Below are 23,336 nucleotides of genomic sequence, written 5' to 3'. Positions count from 1 at the left end.
GGCTTGTGGTGCTGGGGATCTGGTGTATTAGCTGGGGTGGATCGGCAAGGTGCACAGGGGCAGGAGGGGCAGGCTCAGCTCGCTTTTCCTTCGGAGATCCACTTCGGGAGGGGCCCTGCGGCACCAGGAGGGAGTCAGACCCGCCAGAGGGATGGATCCGCAGAAGTACAGCGTTGGATGTTTGCGTGGTGCAAGCAAGTTCCCTGGCAGGAACCAGTTCCCTTTGGGATTTTGGCTGGGGGATGGGCGAGGGAGATGGCTCTGGCGAGGGCCTTTGTTCCCCACCAAGCTGAGCTCTGTCGTCCAGGGCTCAACAACTCTCCCTCCCGTTGTCCTCCAGCCCTCCCGTTCTCCAAGCAGAGCTGTTAGCTTATAACCTTCCAGATGTCAAGTCCCGCTTGCTGTCCGAACACACTCCGTCCGGCCCCTCCACTTTTGCAAGCCAGACTCAGGGGCTCTGCTTGGCCGGCGGGCCGCCCCTCCGCCCCGGCTCCCTCCCACCAGTCCGTGGAGTGTGCACTGCCTCTCTACCCTTCCTACCCTCTTCCGTGGGCCTCTCGTCTGCACTTGGCTCCGGAGACTCCGTTCTGCTAGTGTTCTGGCGGTTTTCTGGGTTATTTAGGCAGGTGTAGGTGGAATCTAAGTGATCAGCAGGACGCACGGTGAGCCCAGCGTCCTCCTATGCCGCCATCTTCCCAGGATCCTCTCTAACATTATATGTTAAAGATATTCCATATCAGTTCATAAAGAACACTTTCTGCTTTATGGATAAATATCCCTTTAAATTTCCAAAGATACTATAATTTATTTAATGAGATCCTACTGATGGGCATCCAGTATTACAGTTCTGTAGTAAGAGTACACATAGGTGATTTCCTACATAAAAACATATCTAAACTAAATTCCCAAATGTAGGAGTGCTAGGTTAAGAGTATGTGTGTATTTTTTAACAGATGAACATAGGGGAAAAGAGAGAGGCAAACCATAAAACAGACTTTTAACTATAGAGAACACTGAGGGTTGCTGCAGGGGAGGTGGGCGGGGGAGATGGGTTAAATAGGTGATGGGGATTAAGCAGAGCACATGCGATGAGCACTGGGTGTTGTATGTAAGTGATGACTCACTAAATCCTACACCTGAAAATAATATTACACTGTATGTTAACTAACTGGAATTTAAATTAAAACTTGGAAGAAAAAAAAAGAGTATGTGTGTATTTTTAATTTTCATAGATACTGGCAAATTGCCCACAAGCGAGTTGGCACAAATTTCACTCCGTCTAACAGTGTACAATACTTGCTTTATTAAGCTGACAGATGAAAAATAGTTTCTTAGTGTAGCTTTATTTTTTTAAGTTTATTTATTTATTTATTTAAGTAATCTCCACAACCAACATGGGGCTCAAACTCATGATCCCTAGATCAAGAGTCACATGCTCCACCCACTGAGCCAGCCAGGCACCCCTCTTAGTGTAGCTTTAATTAGAAGTTAACTCATTTTGAGTTATTTTGAGTGTCTTTTCACATGTTTATGAGCCACTGCTATTTCCATTTCTGGGAGCTGTCTTTATATATTGTTTGTTGATCTTTTCCTTATTGTTTTGTAAGAGTTCTGTATATTAGGGAACTTTGCCCTTTTTCTGTGGTTTGAAATTCAGAATTTTTTCCCCTGTTCATCATTTATCTTTTGGCCTTGTTAAGCTATTTTTTACCATATAGAAATAGTCAAAACTATCAGTTTTGTTTTTTATGCTTCACTCTGCTCCAGCTATACTAACCTTATTTTTACCTTTAAAATATGCTATCGAGGTGTTGGTATTTGCTGTTCTTTCTGCCTGAAATTCTCTTCCCAGAGATACGTGTTTCACTTCCTCCTTCACCTCTTTTGAGTCTTTGACCAAATACCAACTTTTCAGTGAGACTCTTTTGTATTGCAGGCTCCCTTTCCCTGCTTTGTTTTTCCTCTATCACCTGTAGCTCACAGGCTTTAGGAGTATTTTTAGTTGTCTCATAGAGACATTGCAGCTCACACGAACAAGTGAGAATTAACATCTTCAACATGGTCTTCACCCCAGGAGACTAGACACATGGTCCACTGAAGCTGCCATTGTCCAAAACATTTTGGGGACAACTTCCTTAAGAACTTCATTCAGAGACAGCTTAAAGCTTTACAAGGAAAGCAGTCCTGTGCCCTGAAAATGTGTTTCTCAGTGTAGTCCATTAACCCCTAATATAAAAATCACCTGATGTGGGTTGGCAGCTTATTAACATGGGCAGTTTCCTGGGCCTTTCCCCAGATCTACTGAATCAGAATCTCTGGGGAATGGGGCTGAGGAACCTGCCTTTTAAAATGGGGCTCAGTCAGTTGAGCATCCGGCTCAATTTCGGCCCAGGTCATGATCCTAAGGTTGTGGGATCAAGCCCCATGTCAGGACTTAAGATTCTCTCGCTCCCTCTCACTCTCTCTCCAAAATAAACAAACTCCCTAGGTGATTCCTAAGCCATTAAAGCTTAAAGATCACGGCCTGTATAATCAGTGTCCCCCAGCTTAGTCACATACCTTTTCCTCACTCAGTTTGAATCATACTTAAGACTATTTCCAAAAATCAAAACTACCCTCAAAGGACAAAGGGTGTACCAGAGGTGCTGAAGATCATTCCCAATACAAACTCCAGAACTGAGCTAAACAATGGGATAGGCATGCAGACGTGGAAATGGTGTTGCAGTAGGAAACAAAACTCTTTGGTCTGATTTTGGTATGCTTGGCAGTGCTAGTAACTTGATAAGTCTCACTTCACACATTAAAGGACCTTGGCTTTAATTTTCTTATTAAAGGGAAAAGCAGAAGAAAGAATGGCTAGATAGGCAGATGATCTCAAGGGTTCTTTCTTTTATGTTCTGGTTTTTCTACTGATATGCATAAATGTGGTTAAACAAACCCACATGTATGCACATGTGTGAGTAATGAGGATTATTACTCTAGCAAAAACAGCTTGTTTGGTCTGTTTTAAAGGGAAGAGACTTTGGAGTGTCTGGGTGACTCAGTTTGTTAAGTGTCCAACTCATGATTTCAGCTCAGGTCATGATCTCATGGTTTGTGAGTTTGAGCCCCACATTGGGCTCTCTGCTATCAGCATGGAGCCTGCTTCAGGTCCTCTGTTCCCCTCTTTCTCTGCCTCTCTCTCTCTCTCTCAAAAATAAATAAGCATTAAAATTTTTTTAATAAATAAAGAGAAGAACCTTAAACCAAAGTAACTTAAGAAGTAGTATAAAATTAGCAGCTATAGCTAAGGAAATGTATACATAGATTCTGCCTTAAACTATTTGGTAATATTGGAGAAGTCCCATAGCACTGTTGAACATGAATATCTTCTGCTTAGTAACCTCTCATTTTGAAGAAATGGTTCACACTTTATCAGAAAGACAATTAATGTTAGTTTAATGGCTCAAGGGTAAGCAGCCAGAAATTTTAATACTGATTCTTGGTTTTAAATCACTTAACACTGCTAAACATAAATACATTTAAAAAAAATTTTTTTTAATCTTTATTTTGAGAGAGAGACAATGTGAGCACGGGAGGAGCTGAGGGATGGGAGACACAGAATCAGAAGCAGGCTTCAGGCCCTGAGCTGTCAGCACAGAGCCTGACACGGGGCTCGAACTCACGAAGGTGAGATCACGACCTGAGCCAAAATCGGATGCTTAACTGACTGAGCCACCCACGTGCCCCAGTAAATACATTTTTTAATAGTGATTATAGTTCTGTTTCCTTTTTGTTTTACTTCATTTTTTTTTTATTAGAGATGAGTAAGTTTGGGAAAACAGACTCTGATTGCATTTAGCTACATAATTGTGTTGTGCCTATCATATCCACTTTTAAATGTGTAAGGTTTTGTAGTATTACACAGCTGTAGCATCATGTCTTTTCTTATTTTCCAAATATTAATACTTCCCCTTTCATTCTCTAAATGAAAATAAAACCAGTGACTATTTTGGATTTTAGTCAACAATTCTTACTATGCAAAAAATCTTTCTGGGGCGCCTGGGTGGCTCAGTCGGTTGAACGTCTGACTTCAGCTCAGGTCATGATCTCGCGGTCCGTGAGTTCAAGCCCCGCGTTGGTCTCTGTGCTGACAGCTCGGAGCCTGGAGCCTGTTTCCGATTCTGTGTCTCCCTCTCTCTCTGACCCTCCTCCATTCATGCTCTGTCTCTCTCTGTCTCAAAAATAAACGTTAAAAAAAATATATATATATTTTTAAATCTTTCAGTGTTAGCCCCTAGGTATAAGCTATCATTTGATTTTTTTTTGTTTTTTGATTCTTTTTTAAATTTTTAAATGTTTACTTATTTTGAGTGACAGAAAGAGACAGAGACAGAGCATAAGCGGGGGAAGGAAAGAGAAAGAGAGGATGACACCGAATCTGAAGCAGGCTCCAGGCTCCAAGCTGTCAGCACAGAGCCCAACACAGGGCTCAAACTCACAAACCATGAGATCATGACCTGAACTAAAGTCAGATGCTTAGCCAACTGAGCCACCTAGGCACCCCAAAAGCTTTTATTTTAATCCTGAAAGTATAGTTATGATAAAAATGTTAAATATCATTATGCAATTAGTAATAAAATAGCTACCAATTTGAAGGGATACCATATTTTGAACATAATTCTGATGCTTTTTGTATCTTACAATAATATAAATGTTTTAAATGTAAGTATTACTCCCATTTTACATCTGAGGTTCCTTGGGAACCTCAATATTACATATTGAAATGTAATAATCAGGAAGCCTCACAGAGTCATTAGCAGTTTTTAGCCTCCATTTTTTATCAGATGTGCATCCTTTTGTATTATCTGGTATACAGTAGATAGTAAATGTTTGTGGAATCTCACCATTCCTAAATTGCTGTGTTTCTTCTATTATGTATCTTATACTGGAGTACAACTTAGTAAAAGTCAGTGACTCATTTAATTATGAATTTGATTGAGAGAAACTAAACTATATCCTGTTTTGAATTAAAATGAGATTACTTTTTCCCATATCTGATTTATTAGTAATCCTGGTTTCCATTAGCAACATAGAAAAGTACTATGCTTCAGAGACTGAAAATTTTACTAATGATTAATATATGCTAGCCATTAGATGTTCTGCTTTTTTTCTTCCCAAACTTTAGATTAAAAGATAAGATTGTATCTAATTTTAGATTTCTAAGAGCAAGAACTGGTGAATATGAGCTACTAATTATATTTTGTTTCATCAGCAAGGCCAAAGTTTGAGACTTCTCACTCACTTCCCCCACCACTACCATCACCCAGCCCCCACCAATGAATTGCTTTATTATACTTGATTTGTGATTAACTGTTTTCTCTTCATTCATTTTCTCAACCTTTCCTTCTTCTTCCCCTTCCTCCTTACCTCCCTTCCTCCCACCTTCATTCTTTGTCTTTTAAATTTGTCACTTTAGCTTTTTGTTTTGGGGGGTTGATTCCTCTTAATTAGATATATGAGGAGTAAATTGTTTCATTTATTTAAAGCTTTTATAATTAAAAAACAAAGCCATTTCTCCTTGCCAGGGAACAGTTGCCATTGCTTCCCCTTCTGGGTTTGAGATTGTAGGAATCCAATTGTTGTGGAAACCATTTATCCCTTTGTGACACCTGACTCTCTTGAACACTGTATGCAGTTAGGCTGACAAGTTTGGTGCTGCCATTAGATGCACTGGCACACTTTTAGCTCTTTAAAAGGGAAGAAAATGCCACACAATTCTGAAAACCACATTTTTTTTCTTGAAACAATTTGTTTTTCCCTTGTCTGTTTTTGTGCTAATGTTCTGAAATGGATTTTTGCTGTTGGTAGTATGCTATGAATGGTAACTTTGTGCTGTGAATAGATGTTGAGAGGAAGAAATGGAGTCTCCTAGCCATGAGAAGGATGTGATATCTGTGTGACGAAGTTCTTGTAAATTGTAATAGAAGGAACTGACAAGCAGGAATTTTGTAATTTGGGACTTGGCTGTCCATTGGCCCTATATGCTCTCATTGATTGTAATTTGAAAATCTCAAAGTAAACATGATTCAGATCTTAGGAAGATTAATTAGATTAATTAAAAATTTAACAAAGTCTCTCTTTGATTAGAACAAATTGTTAGTTAAGGCCACTAGAAAGCATCAACTGGCTGCGGGATTCCTGTGTATTTCTCCACAACTTCCAAAACATTAGAATGATTTGCCAATACCTGCTAGAAAACTGATCACTTTGTTGTTTTTTATAGTTAATTGAACAGCTAATGTGCCTTTGAAGGCTGTATTTCTCTTGAATACACTTTGTGAAGTTTTGAAATGTGTGTTGTGTATTAATTTAAACTCAAGAAGTTACCTCTATTTTCATAATTATTTTCCCTTCTAGCTCGTTTTCATAAAATGACAATTTGGGAAGTACACAATTTCCAGGCAAATTGTCTTGAAATTGAATACTTTAAACCACTAAGCTAACCAGCGTGTCTGCCTGCTTTCTCTCTTTTCTCCTTCCTTCCTTCCTGGCTTCTTTCTTCCCTTCCTTTTTTGGGGGTATCCTGTTTAGGTAGTATTTAATACACTTGTGAGGCTAGTGCTATGATGGGCATCTACTGTGATATCCACTTAATCCATTGGTGTGAAAGCAACAAGGACTTATTTTCTCCCTTTTGTAAGGAATGACATTCCAGCTGTTTTTTGACATTTTTAAATTCAGAGGTTGCCAACAATCAAATCAGGGTCAAGATTGACCTCAAATATTTTAGTAACAGCAGAAAGAAAAATGACATCCTAACGTTCTAGTGTCTTGATCTACACATCTCCATTGATGAATTAAAACTATATGAGTGTGAAATTTTGTACTGGAGGCTTAGGCTGCTTGAGCACCTTTTATTGTATAATAGTTCTGGAATGTGAAGATCTGAATTTTCATGGGAGCACTGATATTTCATGGCCAACAATTGATTTCTTAGGGCCTTGTCATTTCAAATTGCCATGAGATCTGGTTATTGCTGCTCTAAATATATATATGAAACTGCCTCCCAGTGAACTTATTGCTGTGGTGCTAACTTGCCTTGACACTCTTGCTGACAGCTCTCGTGGCCCTTAACATGGTCTACTTCCTGTAGTCACAGCACAGGTTTTGTGGAGGATTCAGCCTAAATTTCTGGAATGAATTTCTATAGACAAGAGATATATGGGCTTTAAAAATTAAGAGGTTTGATTCTGTTTTGAATTTGGATATCAAATGAATCTGAGCACATGACATTTTAATGCCGTTTGTCTTTTCAAATAGATTTACCTTCTAATGCATGTGACAACAGGATTTTGCTCATCAGCTAGAACATACATTTCAGAGGAGTTGTTACCTAAAATATTATCATAAGGCATAAGAAAACACACGATTTAAGTTGCCTTTCATGAACATAATTAAGAATTAATAAGCCAGTACCAGTGGCTAGTCCCCAGAATTTCCACTGTTTTGCCTTTTGTGACCTGTGTTATTAAAAGTCCATTATTTTTACAGACTTTATTAAATTGGATCTTATTAAAGCATTCTATATTTGCATTTGGTCTTTCATAATTCATTATTATTATGACATTTACTTTTTACCATCAGATCTGAAAACATATCATAAGCTACCCTTTTCTCTTGAAAGAAATGCTAATTTCAAACAGTCCTCTAATAGAAGAGAAAAGCTTTATCAGTTTTTTCATTTATTCCAGATCGTGTTAAGAATACTAATGCTAGACTTCAGTATGCTAATATCTCTGAGCTTTTTTGGTCAAAAGCTTAGAATTATTATTTTTATCTCATGGTAAGTATGAAACTAGAAGGCCCACTACTACTGGAAAAAACACAATTCTAAAGTACAATTCTTGATTCTAAAGACTTGTGAAAATGTTGCTAAATCCTGTTTAGTCTAGGATGCTGCCAGTCAATTTAACTTTGTACCACACGGTATTTGTCCTATTTAAGAAATTCTTTCCTCTTAAAATTCATTTTGTTTGTTTTTCTCATTGTTTGGGGCAGTATAGCTTGCAATGTTTAAGACTAAGAATCCTATTCTCTCAGCCTCCAGCCAGCATTTAGGGCTTGCTGCCTGCTTTCCTGTATGATAATTATTTCTGTATCATTTAAGATATTGTTGAAAACTCTGTATAGCAGGACTGTATGTACTGATAACAGACAGGCTATTTGTAACATAATTAGTAAAACAGTGAGTTTTTTGTTGGGGAACTAGTAAGTTTATTAAACTCCGAAATGAAATTGACTTTGACTTTTGTCTCATTTTAGATTTCTGACAATGTGCAATAGACATTTTGGCAGTGTTGTGGCACAAACCATTCGGACTCAAAAAACAGATCAGTTTCCACTTTTTCTGATTATTATGGGAAAGCGTTCATCTAATGAAGTGTTAAATGTGATACAAGGTAAAGTACCTGTCACAAAGGGAGTAGAGTGTCTTCTTGTGTATGAGATAACCTTATAATATTTACCATCAAAGTTGAAAGTAATTCTCTATATTGGTGAACATCTTTGTATTTTAAAACATAGAATATCCTAAAAAAGAACATCTTCAAAAAGTACAGGTTCTATGAAAAATGAAATACGCTGCATTAAATTCCAACAGAAATTTCTTTTTTTTTATTTAAAAACATTTTTTTAATGTTTATTTATTTTTGAGAGAGACAGAGTGCCAGCAGGGGAGGGGGAGAGAGAGAAGGAGACACAGAATCTGAAGCAGGCTCCAGGCTCCGAGCTGTCAGCACAGAGCCCGACGTGGGGCTCAAACTCATGAACTGTGAGATCATGACCTGAGCTGAAGTCAGACACTGAACCAACTGAGCCACCCAGGTGCCCCACCAACAGAAATTTCTTAATAAAATTGTACAACCCTTGGGACATAGCATAATCATGTTAATTGTTCAGAACTGCTAAATTCTCCAACAATTAAGTCATAATCACTTGTCAAACATGACATTTTTTATACATATATTGATTTCTTGCTGTAATGTTGATTAATTGAAAGAAATGCTGATCTTTAGTTATCTAGAAAAGCCAGTGACTGGGTATTATAAATCAATTGTTCACACAGTGGTTGCTGGTACCCCTTATTTGTGTGAATCCGTGTTAGGATACAGTGCTAAGGCATGAAGCTATAGGATGCCTGTAAGTTTAATCACATAGCATACTCTTTACAAACAAAAACAGTGACTGATTTTTTATAAAACTGTTACTGATATACCCCAAGGATTATTATAAAATTATTATTTAGAACATAGCTTAAATTGAAAACAGTATATCTTTCCTATGCCATAGTGAAAAGATGTTTCGCATGCCCCAAGCTAAAGCTTGTGTCTGAGATACTTTCTTTCTTTTTTTTTTAAGTTTATTTTGAGAGGGAGAGAGCACTAGTGGAGGAGAGACAGAGAGAGTGGGAGAGAGAGAATCTCAGGCAGGCTCTCTGGGCTGTCAGTGCAGAGTCCAATGTAGGGCTCGAACTCACTAACCATGAGGTTATGACCTGAGCTGAAACCAAGAGTCGGTCACTTAACTGACTGAGCCACCCAGGTGGCCCTGAGATACTTTATTTCTACCTGTATTTCAGTTAAAAGTTCTATAGTGGATAATGTGATGTCGGGGCATGGTGTGAATTCTAGTGCCTTTAAAACTCAAAATAAAACCTCTGGTATTTTATGTTTGCTCTGTAACTAAAGCATTGAGTTTCATAAACAATGCTAAAGAAGATCTTCTAGGGGAATGAATTACATAGGGTAAATGGATAATGAAAATAATATTTCATTCCTGTTTTCCCTGTCAAAGGCAGTATTATAATAGTCAGTGGTTCTTAAAATGTATTCCGTGGATCCTGGAGGTCCTCTGGACCCTTTCATTGGATCCGTGACATCAAATTGTTTTCATGATAGTGATAAGACTTTTCTTTTTTGCCTCTTTTTTTTTTTTTATTACTGTGCTAACATTTGCATTGGTGGCACAAAATCAAATTTGTGTAAAACTACTGGCACCTTCACACAAATCAAGGTCATGACCAAAACTATACCAGTAGCATATTCTTTACCTCTATTATGTGCAATTTTAAAATTATTTTATTAAATTTCACCCTTTTTATAGTTTGTGTGACACATGAGAGGTATGGATAACACATTTCTGCTGCATTTCAGAGTACAAAGGTAGTCTCAAAGAAAAACACTTGTATGGTTGCTTGAGCTGAACTAGTCATTTTTTCCTTACAGAACATCATTTTTACTTGAAAATACTGAGAGACAAACTATGCTTAAATAGCCTAGGTATTACTGATAGTACTTGTTGCCACTGATAAAACTTGAGCTTTTAAGCAAAACATTGTCATCCACCATAAAATTGACAGCTTAAATAATTTTCTGATGACATCAGTTGTAAGATTAACAAATGTGATTTTTTGATATCATATAATTAGGTATGTCAATATTGAGGAGAAATGCATAAGTCAGTGAACCAATATTTTCAACATAACCAATGCATGATGTTATAAAATCATGCATAGGTTAAAGATCCATTCAAAGAGCAAGATAGGTCAGTGGATCTTAATATTACAAAATACAAACAGTTCATCAATGGTTTCAAGTTCTTCACATACTTGAAGAAACTTCTACTTGTCAGTTTAGGTGTATCAAAGAATATTTACAATTATCTATTAAAATACTCCTCTCTTTTTCACCTACATATCTATGTGAGACCAGATTTGCTTCATAAATATTAACTAAGACATAAAACAACATATTGTAACTGGTTTAATATACAAGTAAATATGAGAATCCAGTTATGGTCTATTAAGCCGGACATTAACAACATTTGCAAAATGTTAAAACAATACCATTCTTCTTGCTAAACTTTTTCATTTGGAACATAGAGCCATTTTTCATAAAAATGTGGTATTTACACTAACATGTAATGGGTTTATTATTGTTACTTTTAAACGAATTGATAAATATGCTTTAAGTATTTCAACTTTTAATTTCTAACACAATAAATGTTGATAACAATAACCCACATAAAAATTATTTGGGGATCTCAAAAGTTGTTAAGGGTGTAAATGAGTTCTGAAAACAAAAGTTTTAAAACTACCGCAATAGGCTATAAAGAAAAAACTTGTCCAGAACTGCATTAATTGGTCCCTTTTCTCTGTCTTGTCCAGTTTGGCAGTGAATCCTTACAGTTAGGTTTGAAGCACAGTTGATAAGCAGGCTTAAGCCTGAAAATGAATGGCCAGTACCCTCCATAAAGAAGTCCTATTCCTAGGCACTTGGGTGGCTTAGTCAGTTAAGCGTCTGATTCTTGATTTCAACTCAGGTCACACACAGTTTGTGGGATTGAGCCTGCATCACGCTTTGCACTGACATCACAGAACCTGCTTGGGGTATTCTCTCTCCCTCTCTCATTCAAAATAAATAAACAACATAAGAATTCATATCCCATGCATTGAGTCTTAGTCACTACAGTTTGCAAATAAGAAAGGGAAACTCAAAGATTTGCCCAGTATCAAAATCTGCATTGAAGTTTCTCCAAAACTCTTTCCATTTGTCATACCAATTAATAACTACCAGTGATTGTGTATTCTGTGATAAGGAAATTGATCCTTAGAGAGCTATAGTCAGTCACTCATTCACTTAGTTATTCGCTTACTAAGTGAATAGTTAATTAAGCTCTTGTCATGTGCTAGGCAGTTTCTAGGCACTAGAACATATAGTTTTTAAGTTGTGGAGTTAGGTTAGAACTGTGGCTATAAAACCAACTCTGCTTTCTCACTACCATGGTATCACACCAAGATAATATTTGTTCTCTAGCTCATTTGTTCAGAGACTAGTGCTGATGTGACTGATTTATTTAGATTGTTTCTTTTACTAAGGACCACAGATGCTCCCTAACCTGCTGCCAGTGGTCATAAGGAAAATAGAGAAAAGGACCGTTGAAAGGTCATGTTAGTCCAGCCCTACTCTAGAATAACACCAGCAAGGATGCTTGCTATTTGTTGTCCCGTTTCATCAATGGGACAAGAAGACCTCCTCTCAGGCCGTGGAGAAAGATGGGCACTTTTGCATGTAGTTTTGAAAGAAAAGAAGAATTGCCAAATCTTTATGTATCCTTATGGATTTCTCTCTTGTAGATGTATCCAAAGCAAGTAACAGGACAATGCATTCAAGAAATGGTGTATATGTGCTTTATGTGCTATACTTTTGTCATGGCATTGGGCAGAGAATAAAATAGCATTAAGGAAAATCAAGCATTTATTTGTTTTTTTTTTATTTTTTTACTATTTATTTTTGAGAGAGAGAGTGCGCAAGCAGAGTTGGGGCAGAGAGGGAGACAGAGAATCTGAAGCAGGCTGTGTGCTATCAGCACAAAGCCTGACATGGGGCTCAAACCCATGAACCGTGAGATCCTGACCTTAGCCAAAGTCTGACGCTCAACTGACTGAGCAACCCAAGCACCCCAAAAGGAAATCAAATATTTAAATACTCTCTTATAAAACTAATATAACATTGTATATTAACTAACTGGAATTAAAATTAAAACTTTAAAAGATTAAAATAAAATAAAATAAATAAGTACTCTCATAAAGTTTATAGTATAGTCATTTAAAAGCAGCTGAAAGGGAAAAATATCAGTTGGGCAAAAAAAGAACTCTTTTTTTTTTTTTTTTTTTTTTTTTTTTTTTTTTTTTTTTCAGAAAATGAATTGCTGTTTGCGTCACCAGAGTTTTTAGTGATAAGAGATAATTCTAAATAAATAGTGTACTGAGATGGCAAAGAGAACAGGCTTTTTGAGTCAGACTCATTTGATTTCAAACCCTGGCCCCACCACTTAATCAGCTTGATCTTGATTGCACAGGTTACTTGAGCTCTCAAAGTCAAAATCATAATGATACTTTCAAAGCATTGTTGTACAGGTTAAATGAGATTATATATATAATCTAAATCTAAATTCTATAGATATAAATAAATATATACTATATACTATATAATATATAAATAATATATCTATAATATATTTGTATATAATAATAAATATATAATATGTACTATACTATATATAATATATAAATATATATTATAATAATATATAAAATGTAAATATATTATTTATATATAAATATATAATATAAAATATATTATAATAAATATGTAACATATACTCTATTGTAAATAAATATATAATCTAAATACTATATATATACTTATATTTTTGCCCAACTGATATATATATATATATATATATATATATATATATATATATTATTTAGCCTAATTATTGGCATATAAACAAATGGTAGTTGTTGATAGTATCTTTAAGTACATGCATTTTTCTACCTTGAAAGAACTTCTGATCCTCATGACTTAACCATTCTTCTTCATAGTGCTGAAAAATCTTTCTCATTGAGAGATGGTTCCCTCAAATCTACTGTATTTGAAATTTCAACTGCCTGTATACTGCTTTACTCTTTCACATTGAACATATGAAACTTTTCAATGAAAATGTGAAAGTGTTTTAACTAGATATTAGCATAGTAGTCTGCAATTTTTATTAGACTTTAGTTACTCCTTACTGATTAATTCTAGAATGGCTTTCCATTTTATTATAACTTTAATAATGTGAAATTTGGCAATCTCCGTGTGTTGCTAGGTAACACAACAGTGGATGAGCTAATGATGAGACTCATGGCTGCAATGGAGATCTTCACAGCCCAACAACAGGAAGATATAAAGGATGAGGTAAGATGAAAGGTTAAGTAGACTTTTAATAGGATTTTGATGGGATAATTTGTCAAATGGAGATGCTTGCCTATGTCATGATTGATAAATAAGGATAATGAAGATGCATTTCCAGATGAACCAAGGACTTTTATACCATTGAGTTTACCTTTCAGTCCTTTCTTTTCATGACCCTAAGACCCAACAATTTGTTTAAATTTATGGACATTTATACTTTGCTAGATTTGGAGTGGTGACAGGAGGTCAATTTGCAAGAAATGAATTCCGAAGCATATTTACAAAAGAAACGAGAGTCCAGGAAATCCTGTGTACTATGTGGTTTTTTCACTCACTTTCAAGATCCTCTTACTCTTTCTAAATATTGAGATTGATTAGGAGTGAACAGATTTTACATTTGAACATATTTTTGAAACACTGGGAGGCTTAGTAAAAGATCTCCAGAATTCTGAATTTCTCAGTCTCTTTAGTATATTCAGTTGGTATAGATGGCATGAGCATGGAACCTCAAATAAAATAATAATAACAGCAATATTGATAATGACAGTAGTAGTCAACATTTACTGAATATTTATAATGTGCTAAGCACTGAGCTAAGAAGTGATCTCAAAACAACCCCATGAGGTTGTATATGAGTCACAGAAACTCTGCCACAGAGTTCTGGCAGAAAACACATGGCACTTTCAAACATGGTTATTTGAGAACAATTTAATAAAAGAACTGTTTATAAAGGTAAGGTCAGGGTTTATGGAAATCAGCAATAGTTAGTACAAACTCTAGGGCAAAGAGGAGCCGTTAACTACCCCTAGGCCTAAATGCGTTAGAGAAGGTGGTATATGGAGAGGACTGTATCTAGTAGAGGGATATAGCCATTGGTGTCCTGGTAGAGAGGAAACCCGGAAATAGCTTTACTTTCCTTCCAAGCTCTGATCTCCTACTAGTACCTCCTACTGACCTAACCCAACCAGAAGCTGAAAATCAAGAGAACCACCCTGGGCAAAAAGCTAGGTGAAGTGTGGATACTGAGGACCAAATGAGAGATAATCTAATACAGATTGGTACTATTATCTTCACTTTTCAGATGAGAATGCTGAAGATCGAAAGGGTTAAGTTCATTTGCCCAAGATCACATGGCTAGTAGGACCTATAATAATCTCAAGTAATCATTACTGCTATATCAGTCAAAAAATTTCTGGGTTTGGAAGGCAGCCTAAAAATTACGAAACACATGCTAGCATTTGTTCGTTTGAGATGCTTATTTCACAGGTACTTATTAAATTATCCCTCCTAATATTTTTAATTGAAAAATTTTTTTTCATAGACAAATAGAGAAAGTTTGATTTCTGAGTAATGATGAAAAGTTTCCAGCTATAGGGAGTACTTTCAATACAATACCCATTAGCTATTACAAATGGAAAACATGTAGACATATTTTTTACTTTATTTGCTTGTCTCTTCTATTAGACTGAGTTTAAGAACAAGAGTTGGGTCATATTCACATTTATAACTGTATCCCCTAACAGTATACCTAGGATGAAGTAAGCACTCAACAAATGTTTGCTAAATGATTGACTAAATGAATACTTGGCAGAATTCACATGAAATAATGTTAGTTGATGGGGCACCTGGGTGGCTCAGTTGATTAAGTATTCAACTTCAGCTCAGGTCATGATCTCACAGTTCATGAATTCAAGCCCCACATCGGCTCTGTGCTGACAACTTGGAGCCTGGAGCCTGCTTCTGACTCTCTCTCCCTCTCTCTGTGTCCCTCCCCTGCTCGCTCTCTCTCTCTCTCTCTCTCAAAACTAAACATTAAAAATAAAAGAAAGAATGTTAGTTGAAAAAAAGAATTCTTCATTATAGTGGTATAAAATCTGATTAACAAGTTAGCACTAATTAACAAATACGAAACTTTGGAGTGCTGTAACTAGTTTAGAGTTTTAATACACATTAGGTTTCTTTCATTGCTGGAAAAATGATGTTTGTAATTTCCTTAATAGACAATGTTTCATTTACTCTAAAGAAAAGGTAATCAGGTATATGGTGGAAAGATGTTTATCTGTTACTCTATAAATTGACAATGACATTTTGAAATAATGAAGTACTGTACTTACTTAGGAATTTGTAATAATAGGTGTGTTGCCGTTCATGATTACATTTATCCTGGAATAGAGGCATTGATTGACAATAACTCACTAAACACATTCTTCAGCCATTTAAATCTTGAGTCTCATTAGTACTAGATTTACAGATTATGCTGTATAATAATATGAATGCACTATATTTGCATGCATATTCCCAGTTCATTCTTTCGTCTTAATTTGTGTTCCTCATAATTCATTGGTAAAGAAATTGACTTTAATTCCTTTAATACTGAGCACAAATTTTAATATCAGGGTTACAGGAAAAATCCAAGGCTCCATATAATTGAAATTTTTATTGAAATTTAACTGTAAGAGGTAAGGATTTCTCTTTGTTTTTAGTGTCTTCATGGAAGTTATTATTCAGTTCATAAGTAGAGTTCCTAAGACAAGCTTTTCTAGGTTCAACGACTTGTTTTGGACTATGCATAGATCATAAATGATTTGGTATCTGCTGTGTACGTGACAAGAAACACTGTCCCTTATAATGGCGAATTTGCTTTTACTCTTCAAAAAATTTCAAGTAAGGCTTTATCTTAAGCTTGCAATTATAATCAAATTCATAGACAGGGTTGGGGCACAGCTTCCTAGGCCTGAATTTATGTAAACTTAACTTTGGTTCAGTTGTATCCATTACCTCCCTGATTCCATTGTATTCGTGCAACCAGAGATGCCTATACTATACAAAGCTTTTATTAAATAAAACCAAGCCCAAACATATTCATTCTCTGAATTATTCTTTAATGGCCCAGAATGCACTAACCTTTGTATCACTAATTGTTCTATTTTCTTTTCTTTTTCTTCCAAGATTTTATTTAAATTTAAGTTAGTTATTAATATATAGTGTAGTATTGGTTTCAAGAGTAGAATTTAGTGATTCATCACTTACATACAACACCCAGTACTCACCACAACAAGTGACCTCCTAATGCCCATTACCCATTTAGCCCATCCCCCCACTGACCTCCCTTCCAGCAACCCTCAGTCTGTTCTCTATATTTAAGAGTCTTTTATGGTTTGCCTCCCTCTCTGTTTATATTTTATTTTTTCTTCCCTTCTCCTATATTCATATGTTTTCTTTCTTAAATTCCATATATGAGTGAAATCATATGATATTGTCTTTCTCTGACTGACTTATTTTATCTAAGTATCTTATTTTATCTAAGTATCTTATTTTATCAGAGCATCTCTGACTTAGGTACCAGAAGATACTCTACCTCCACCCACGTTGTCACAAATGGCAAGATTTTGTTCTTTTTGATGGCTGAGGAATATTCCATTGTATATAATCAAGAAGCATACATTATATAAGCCTCTTGTTTTGGTAGAACGGCCTATAGTTTTATTCACAGACACTTTCAGTAATGATTTAGTTTGGTTTTTTAAGTGTTTACTGAGCATCTATCAAGTATATAGCTCCGGGCTCAGTCCTGGGGACAGAGAGGTACTTTGCTGCAATGTAGGCTTATTGACAATGAAGGGATGAGGAGGAGAGTAAATATCACTACATGATAGTAGCCACATCTAAAATCTGTTTTTACTTACAGCCTGGTTCCAAACAATAGATACTTTCTAACATGTAAATAGATTCAATTATTTTCATATGCCCTATTTTCTTTAGCCAGTAGTAATCCAGAAACCTCTGATTATAAAGAGTTTATGATACTTAGTTCCTGGTCTGTTTATTATTTCGTTCATTTCTTTGTTCATCCATTCAACAATGTATTTGGAATCCTCAGTGTCATAGGTGCAGGGATTACTTCTTTCCAGATTTTTCTATCTCTTCCTGATTCAGTGTTGGTAGGTTGTATGTTGAAAGGAATATTTTTTTTAGTTTATTTATTTTGAGAGAGAGAGAGAGAAAGAGAGGAGGGGGAGGGACAGAAAGAAAGGGAGAGAGAATCCCAAGCAGGCTCTGTGCTATCAGCACAGAGCCCAGTGCAGGGCTCGATCCTGCAAACTGTGAGATCATGACCTGAGCTGAAACCAAGAGTTGGACGACACTTACCTGATGGAACCACCCAGGCACCCTGCAAGGAATTTATCCATTTCTTCTAAATGATCTAATTTATTTGTATACTGGAATGTAATTGTTCGTAGTAGTCTCTTATGATCCTTTTTGTAATATTGTGCTATCAATTGTAACATCTCCTCTTTCATTTCTGATTTTATTTATTTGAGCCCTCTGTTTTTCTTGGTGAGTCTGTCTAAAGGCTTGTCAATTTTGTTTATCTTTTCAAAAACTCAGCTCTTAGTTTCACTGAACTCTTATTTATTATTGAAATTTAATTGACATAAAATGGTATATTTTATTTATTATTGAAATTTAATTGATATAAAATGGTTTCAGGTATACAACATATTAATTCAATAATTCTATACATTATTCAGTGCTCACCATGATAAATATAGTTACACTGATCTTTTCTATTGTCTTTTAGTCTCCATTTCTTTCTCCTCTGATCCTTACCATTTTTTCCCCTCTGCTAACTTTGGACTTTGTCCTTCTTTTTCTAGTTCCTTGAGAGTAAAGTTAGATTGTTTATTTGAGATTTTTCTTGTTTCTTGATATAGGCATTTATCACCATGAGCTTATCTCTTATAACTGCATTTGCAGTGTCCCATAAGTTTTGATAGGTTGTATTTCCATCTTCATTGTCTCAAGGTATTTTTTTATTTTTTCTTTGATTTCTTCATTGACCCACTGGTTGTTCAGCATGTTGTTTAAGCTCCACATATTTGTGAATATTCCAGTTTTCTTCTTGTAATTGATTTCTAGTTTCATACCATTTCAGTTGGAAAACATGCTTGATATGATTTCAGTTTTTATTAAGATTTTTTGTGTGCCCTAACATATGATTTATCCTGGACAGCATTCCATGTGTGCTTGAGACGAATGTGTATTCTGATCCCTTTGGGATAAAATGTTCTGTATATGTTTCTTAAGTCCATCTTATCTAACCTATCATTTTATTCCAGTATTTCCTTATTGACTTTCTGTCTGGATGATATATCCATTGATGAAATTGGGGTATTAAAGTCCCCTACTATTATTGTATTGCTGCCTCTTTCTCCCTTTTAGGTCTGTTAATATTTGTTTTCTATATTTAGGTACTTCTATGTTGGGTGCATAAATATTTTAAAAAGGATTCTTTATCCAATGTTTTTTCTCCATAGTTAATCCCAGATCACAGAAGATAATAATTTCTTTCATCTTGATTTGTATATTCATTTCATAAATATTTATTGATCTTTTCCTATGTACTAGACACTATGTAAAGCACCAGTACCACAGCTGTGAGCAAGATAGGGCCACTGGGCTTACAACTCAGGAAGTAATCAGGAAGATAGAGCCCTGGGAGCACCTAGCCAGAGTGAGCTAGACATGCTGTGTAGGCAACTTGACATGGAGGACAGAGAAGGGCTCTTGCATTCTCCATTGTAAGCTATGAGGCAGGTATAACAGGTGAGAATGAAGATAATAATAATAGCTACTCTTCAGGTTCCTGCCACATGCCAACCATAGGTATTTCTCAGTGTAATTCCTAGACTACCAGAATACTTAGCTATCCACCAAGGATTCCAGGCAGTTTGGTATGAATAAGCAATGTAATCAATTTTGTTAACATGTATTTCACATTTTGAAATGTAAAATAAATCACATTTCATTCATCATATCTGTTTTATAGGCTGCTCATATACAACAAGGATTGCATTGGTTGTTTTATTGAGACAAATTCATTTAACTGGGGCAGTTTACTTTGGCTTCTGAACTATTATGTCATTCACATGTTATTGTTAAACTTATATTCATTTTTCCTTGCTTAAATCAGTTATATTATCTTCTTAATTCCCCAAAATTGACCGTGGCTGAACGACCCTACAATGCAGTAATTGTACTATGAGATATTTACCCAAAGGATACAAAAATTCAAAAGGATATGTGCCCCCCGATGTTTATAACAGCAGTACCTACAACCGCCAAACTATGGAAACAGCCCACATGTCCATCGATTGATGAATGGGTAAAGAAGATGTGATGTGTATATACGCACACACACACACACACACACACACACACACACACGTACAACAAAATATTCCTCAGCCATCAAAAAAAATGAAATCTTGTCATTTGCAAAATGTGGATGGAGCTAGAGAGTATTATGCTAAGCAAAATAACTCAGAGAAAAACAAATACCATAGGATTTCACTCATGTGGAATTTAAGAAATGAAACAAAGGAGCAAAGGGGTAAAAAAAGAGAGGCAGACCAAGAAACAGACTCTAAACTATAGAGAACAAACTGATGGTTGCCCGAGGGGAGGTGGGCAGGGATATGGGTTAAATAGGTGATGGGTGATGGATATTAAGGAGTACATGTGTTGTGATGAGCACCAGGTATTATATGAAAGTGTTGAATCACCATATTGTACACCTGAAACTAATATTACACTATAAGTTAACTAAGTGGAATTTAAATGAAAACTCTTTTTAAAAATCTGTGCATGGTTTATAGCAACATTATTCGTAATAGCCAAGAGGTAGAAACAACACGAGTGTCCATAAAGGGACAAGGGTAAAAAATAACAACAACAAAAAAGTGGCATATGCATACAATGGAATACTATTCAGCCTTAAAAATGAATTCTGGTAGAGGCTACAATATCAGATAAATCTTGAAAACATTATGCCAGTTCTCAAAAAGAAAAGGGAGATGACCCAAATAGATAAAATCATGAATGAAAATGGAATTATTACAACCAATCCCTCAGAAATACAAGCAGTTATCAGGGAATACTATGAAAAATTATATGCCACCAAACTGGACAACCTGGAAGAAATGGACAAATTCCTAAGCACCCACACACTTCCAAACTCAAACAGGAAGAAATAGAAAACTTGAACAGATCCATAACCAGCAAAGAAATTGAATCAGTTATCAAAAATCTCCCAAAAAATAAGAGTCCAGGACCAGATGGCTTCCCTGGGGAATTCTACCAGAAATTTAGAGCAGAGATAATACCTAACCTTCTCAAGCTTTTCCAAAAAATTGAAAGGGAAGGAAAACTTTCAAAGTAATGAAGCCAGCATTACTTTGATTCCTAAACCAGACAGAGACCCAGCAAAAAAAGAGAACTACAGGCCAATTTCCCTGAGAAATATGGATGCAAAAATTCTCAATATACTAGTATCTCAAGATACTAGCCAATCGAATTCAACAGCATATAAAAAGAATTATTCACCATGATCAAGTGGGATTCATTCCTGGGCTGCAGGGCTGGTTCAACATTCACAAATCAATCAATGTGATACATCACATTAAGAAAAGAAAAGAAAAGAAAAGAACCGTATGATCCTGTCAATCGATGCAGAAAAAGCATTTGACAAAATTCAGCATCCTTTCTTAATAAAAACCCTCGAGAAAGTCGGGATAGAAGGAACATACTTAAACATCATAAAAGCCATTTATGAAAAGCTCACAGCTAACATCATCCTCAATGGGGAAAAACTGAGAGCTTTCCCCCTGAGACCAGGAACACAACAGGGATGTCCACTCTCACCACTGTTGTTTAACATAGTGTTGGAGGCTCTAGCATCAGCAATCAAACAACAAAAGGAAATCAGAGGCATCAAAATTGGCAAAGATGAAGTCAAGCTTTCACTTTTTGCAGATGACATGATACTACACATGGAAAACCCGATAAACTCCACCAAAAGTCTGCTAGAACTGATACATGAATTCAGCAAAGTCGCAGGATACAAAATCAATGTACAGAAATTGGTTGCATTCTTATACACTAATAATGAAGCAACAGAAAGACAAATAAAGAAACTGATCCCATTCACCATTGCACCAAGAATCATAAAATACCTAGGAATAAACCTAACCAAAGATGTAAAAGATCTGTATGCTGAAAACTATAGAAAGCTTATGAAGGAAATTGAAGAAGGTATAAAGAAATGGAAAAATATTCCGTGCTCATGGATTGGAAGAATAAATATTGTTGAAATGTCAATACTGCCCAAAGCTATCTACACATTCAATGCAATCCCAATCAAAATTGCACCAGCATTCTTCTCGAAGCTAGAACAAGCAATCCTAAAACTTGTACGGAACCACAAAAGACTCCAAATAGCCAAAGTAATTTTGAAGAAGACCAAAGCAGGAGGCATCACAATCCCAGACTTCAAGCTATACTACAAAGCTGTAATCATCAAGACAGCATGGTATTGGCACAAGACAAACACATAGACCAATGGAATAGAATAGAGACTCCAGAATTAGACCCACAAAAGGATAGCCAACTCATCTTTGACAAAACAGGAAAGAACATCCAATGGAAAAGACAGTCTCTTTAACAAATGGTGCTGGGAGAACTGGACAGCAACATGCAGAAGAATGAAACTAGACCACTTTCTTACACCATTCAAAAAAAACCCACCTCAAAATGGATAAAGGACCTGAATATGAGACAGGAAACCATCAAAACCCTAGAGGAGAAAGGAAAAAACCTCTCTGACGTCAGCCGCAGCAATTTCTTACTTGACACATCCCCAAAAGCAAGGGAATTAAAAGCAAAAATGAACTATTGGGACTGCATGAAGATAAAAAGCTTCTGCACTGCAAAGGAAACAATCAACAAAACTAAAAGGCAACCAAGGGAATGGGAAAAGATATTTGCAAATGACATATCGGACAAAGGGCTAGTATTCAAAACCTATAAAGAACTCACCAAACTACACACCCAAAAAACAAAGAATCCAGTGAAGAAATGGGCAGAAAACTTGAATAGACACTTCTCTAAAGAAGACATCCAGATGGCCAACAGGCACATGAAAAGATGCTCACATCACTCCTCATCAGGGAAATACAGATCAAACCCACACTCAGATACCACCTCACACCAGTCAGAGTGGCTAAAATGAACAAATCAGGAGACTATAGATGCTGGTGAGGATGTGGAGAAACAGGAACCCTCTTGCACTGTTGGGAATGCAAACTGGTGCAGCCACTCTGGAAAACAGTGTGGAGGTTCCTCAAAAAATTAAAAATAGACCTATCCTATGACCCAGCAATAGCACTGCTAGGAATTTACCCAAGGGATACAGGAGTGCTGATGCATAGGGGCACTTGTACCCCATGTTTATAGCAGCACTCTCAACAATAGCCAAATGATGGAAAGAGCCTAAATGTCCATCAACTGATGAATGGATAAAGAAATTGTGGTTTATATACATAATGGAATACTACGTGGCAATGAGAAAGAATGAAATATGGCCCTTTGTAGCAACGTGGATGGAACTGGAGAGTGTGATGCTAAGTGAAATAAGCCATACAGAGAAAGACAGATACCATATGTTTTCACTCTTATGTGGATCTTGAGAAACTTAACAGAATACCATGGGGGAGGGGA

At 36.1% G+C, this 23,336-nt stretch overlaps 1 protein-coding gene across 4 annotated transcripts in view; it reads left to right on the top strand.

The window, feature by feature from the left end:
* FAF1 (Fas associated factor 1) overlaps positions 1 to 23,336 on the top strand; it is a 514,293-nt gene that overhangs the window by 394,052 nt on the left and 96,905 nt on the right. For all 4 annotated transcript variants that reach the window (XM_042951186.1, XM_042951190.1, XM_042951187.1 and 1 more), the window contains 2 exons: positions 8,305 to 8,441; positions 13,693 to 13,781. In XM_042951186.1, the coding sequence (XP_042807120.1) occupies positions 8,305 to 8,441; positions 13,693 to 13,781 (226 nt within the window). The remainder of the gene's footprint in view (positions 1 to 8,304; positions 8,442 to 13,692; positions 13,782 to 23,336) is intronic.

Source organism: Panthera leo, chromosome C1 (genome assembly GCF_018350215.1).
Source record: "Panthera leo isolate Ple1 chromosome C1, P.leo_Ple1_pat1.1, whole genome shotgun sequence".
Classification (NCBI taxonomy): domain Eukaryota; kingdom Metazoa; phylum Chordata; class Mammalia; order Carnivora; family Felidae; genus Panthera; species Panthera leo.
The sequence above is the reverse complement of the archived record's forward strand: the minus strand, read 5'-3'. Positions and strand labels throughout refer to the sequence as shown.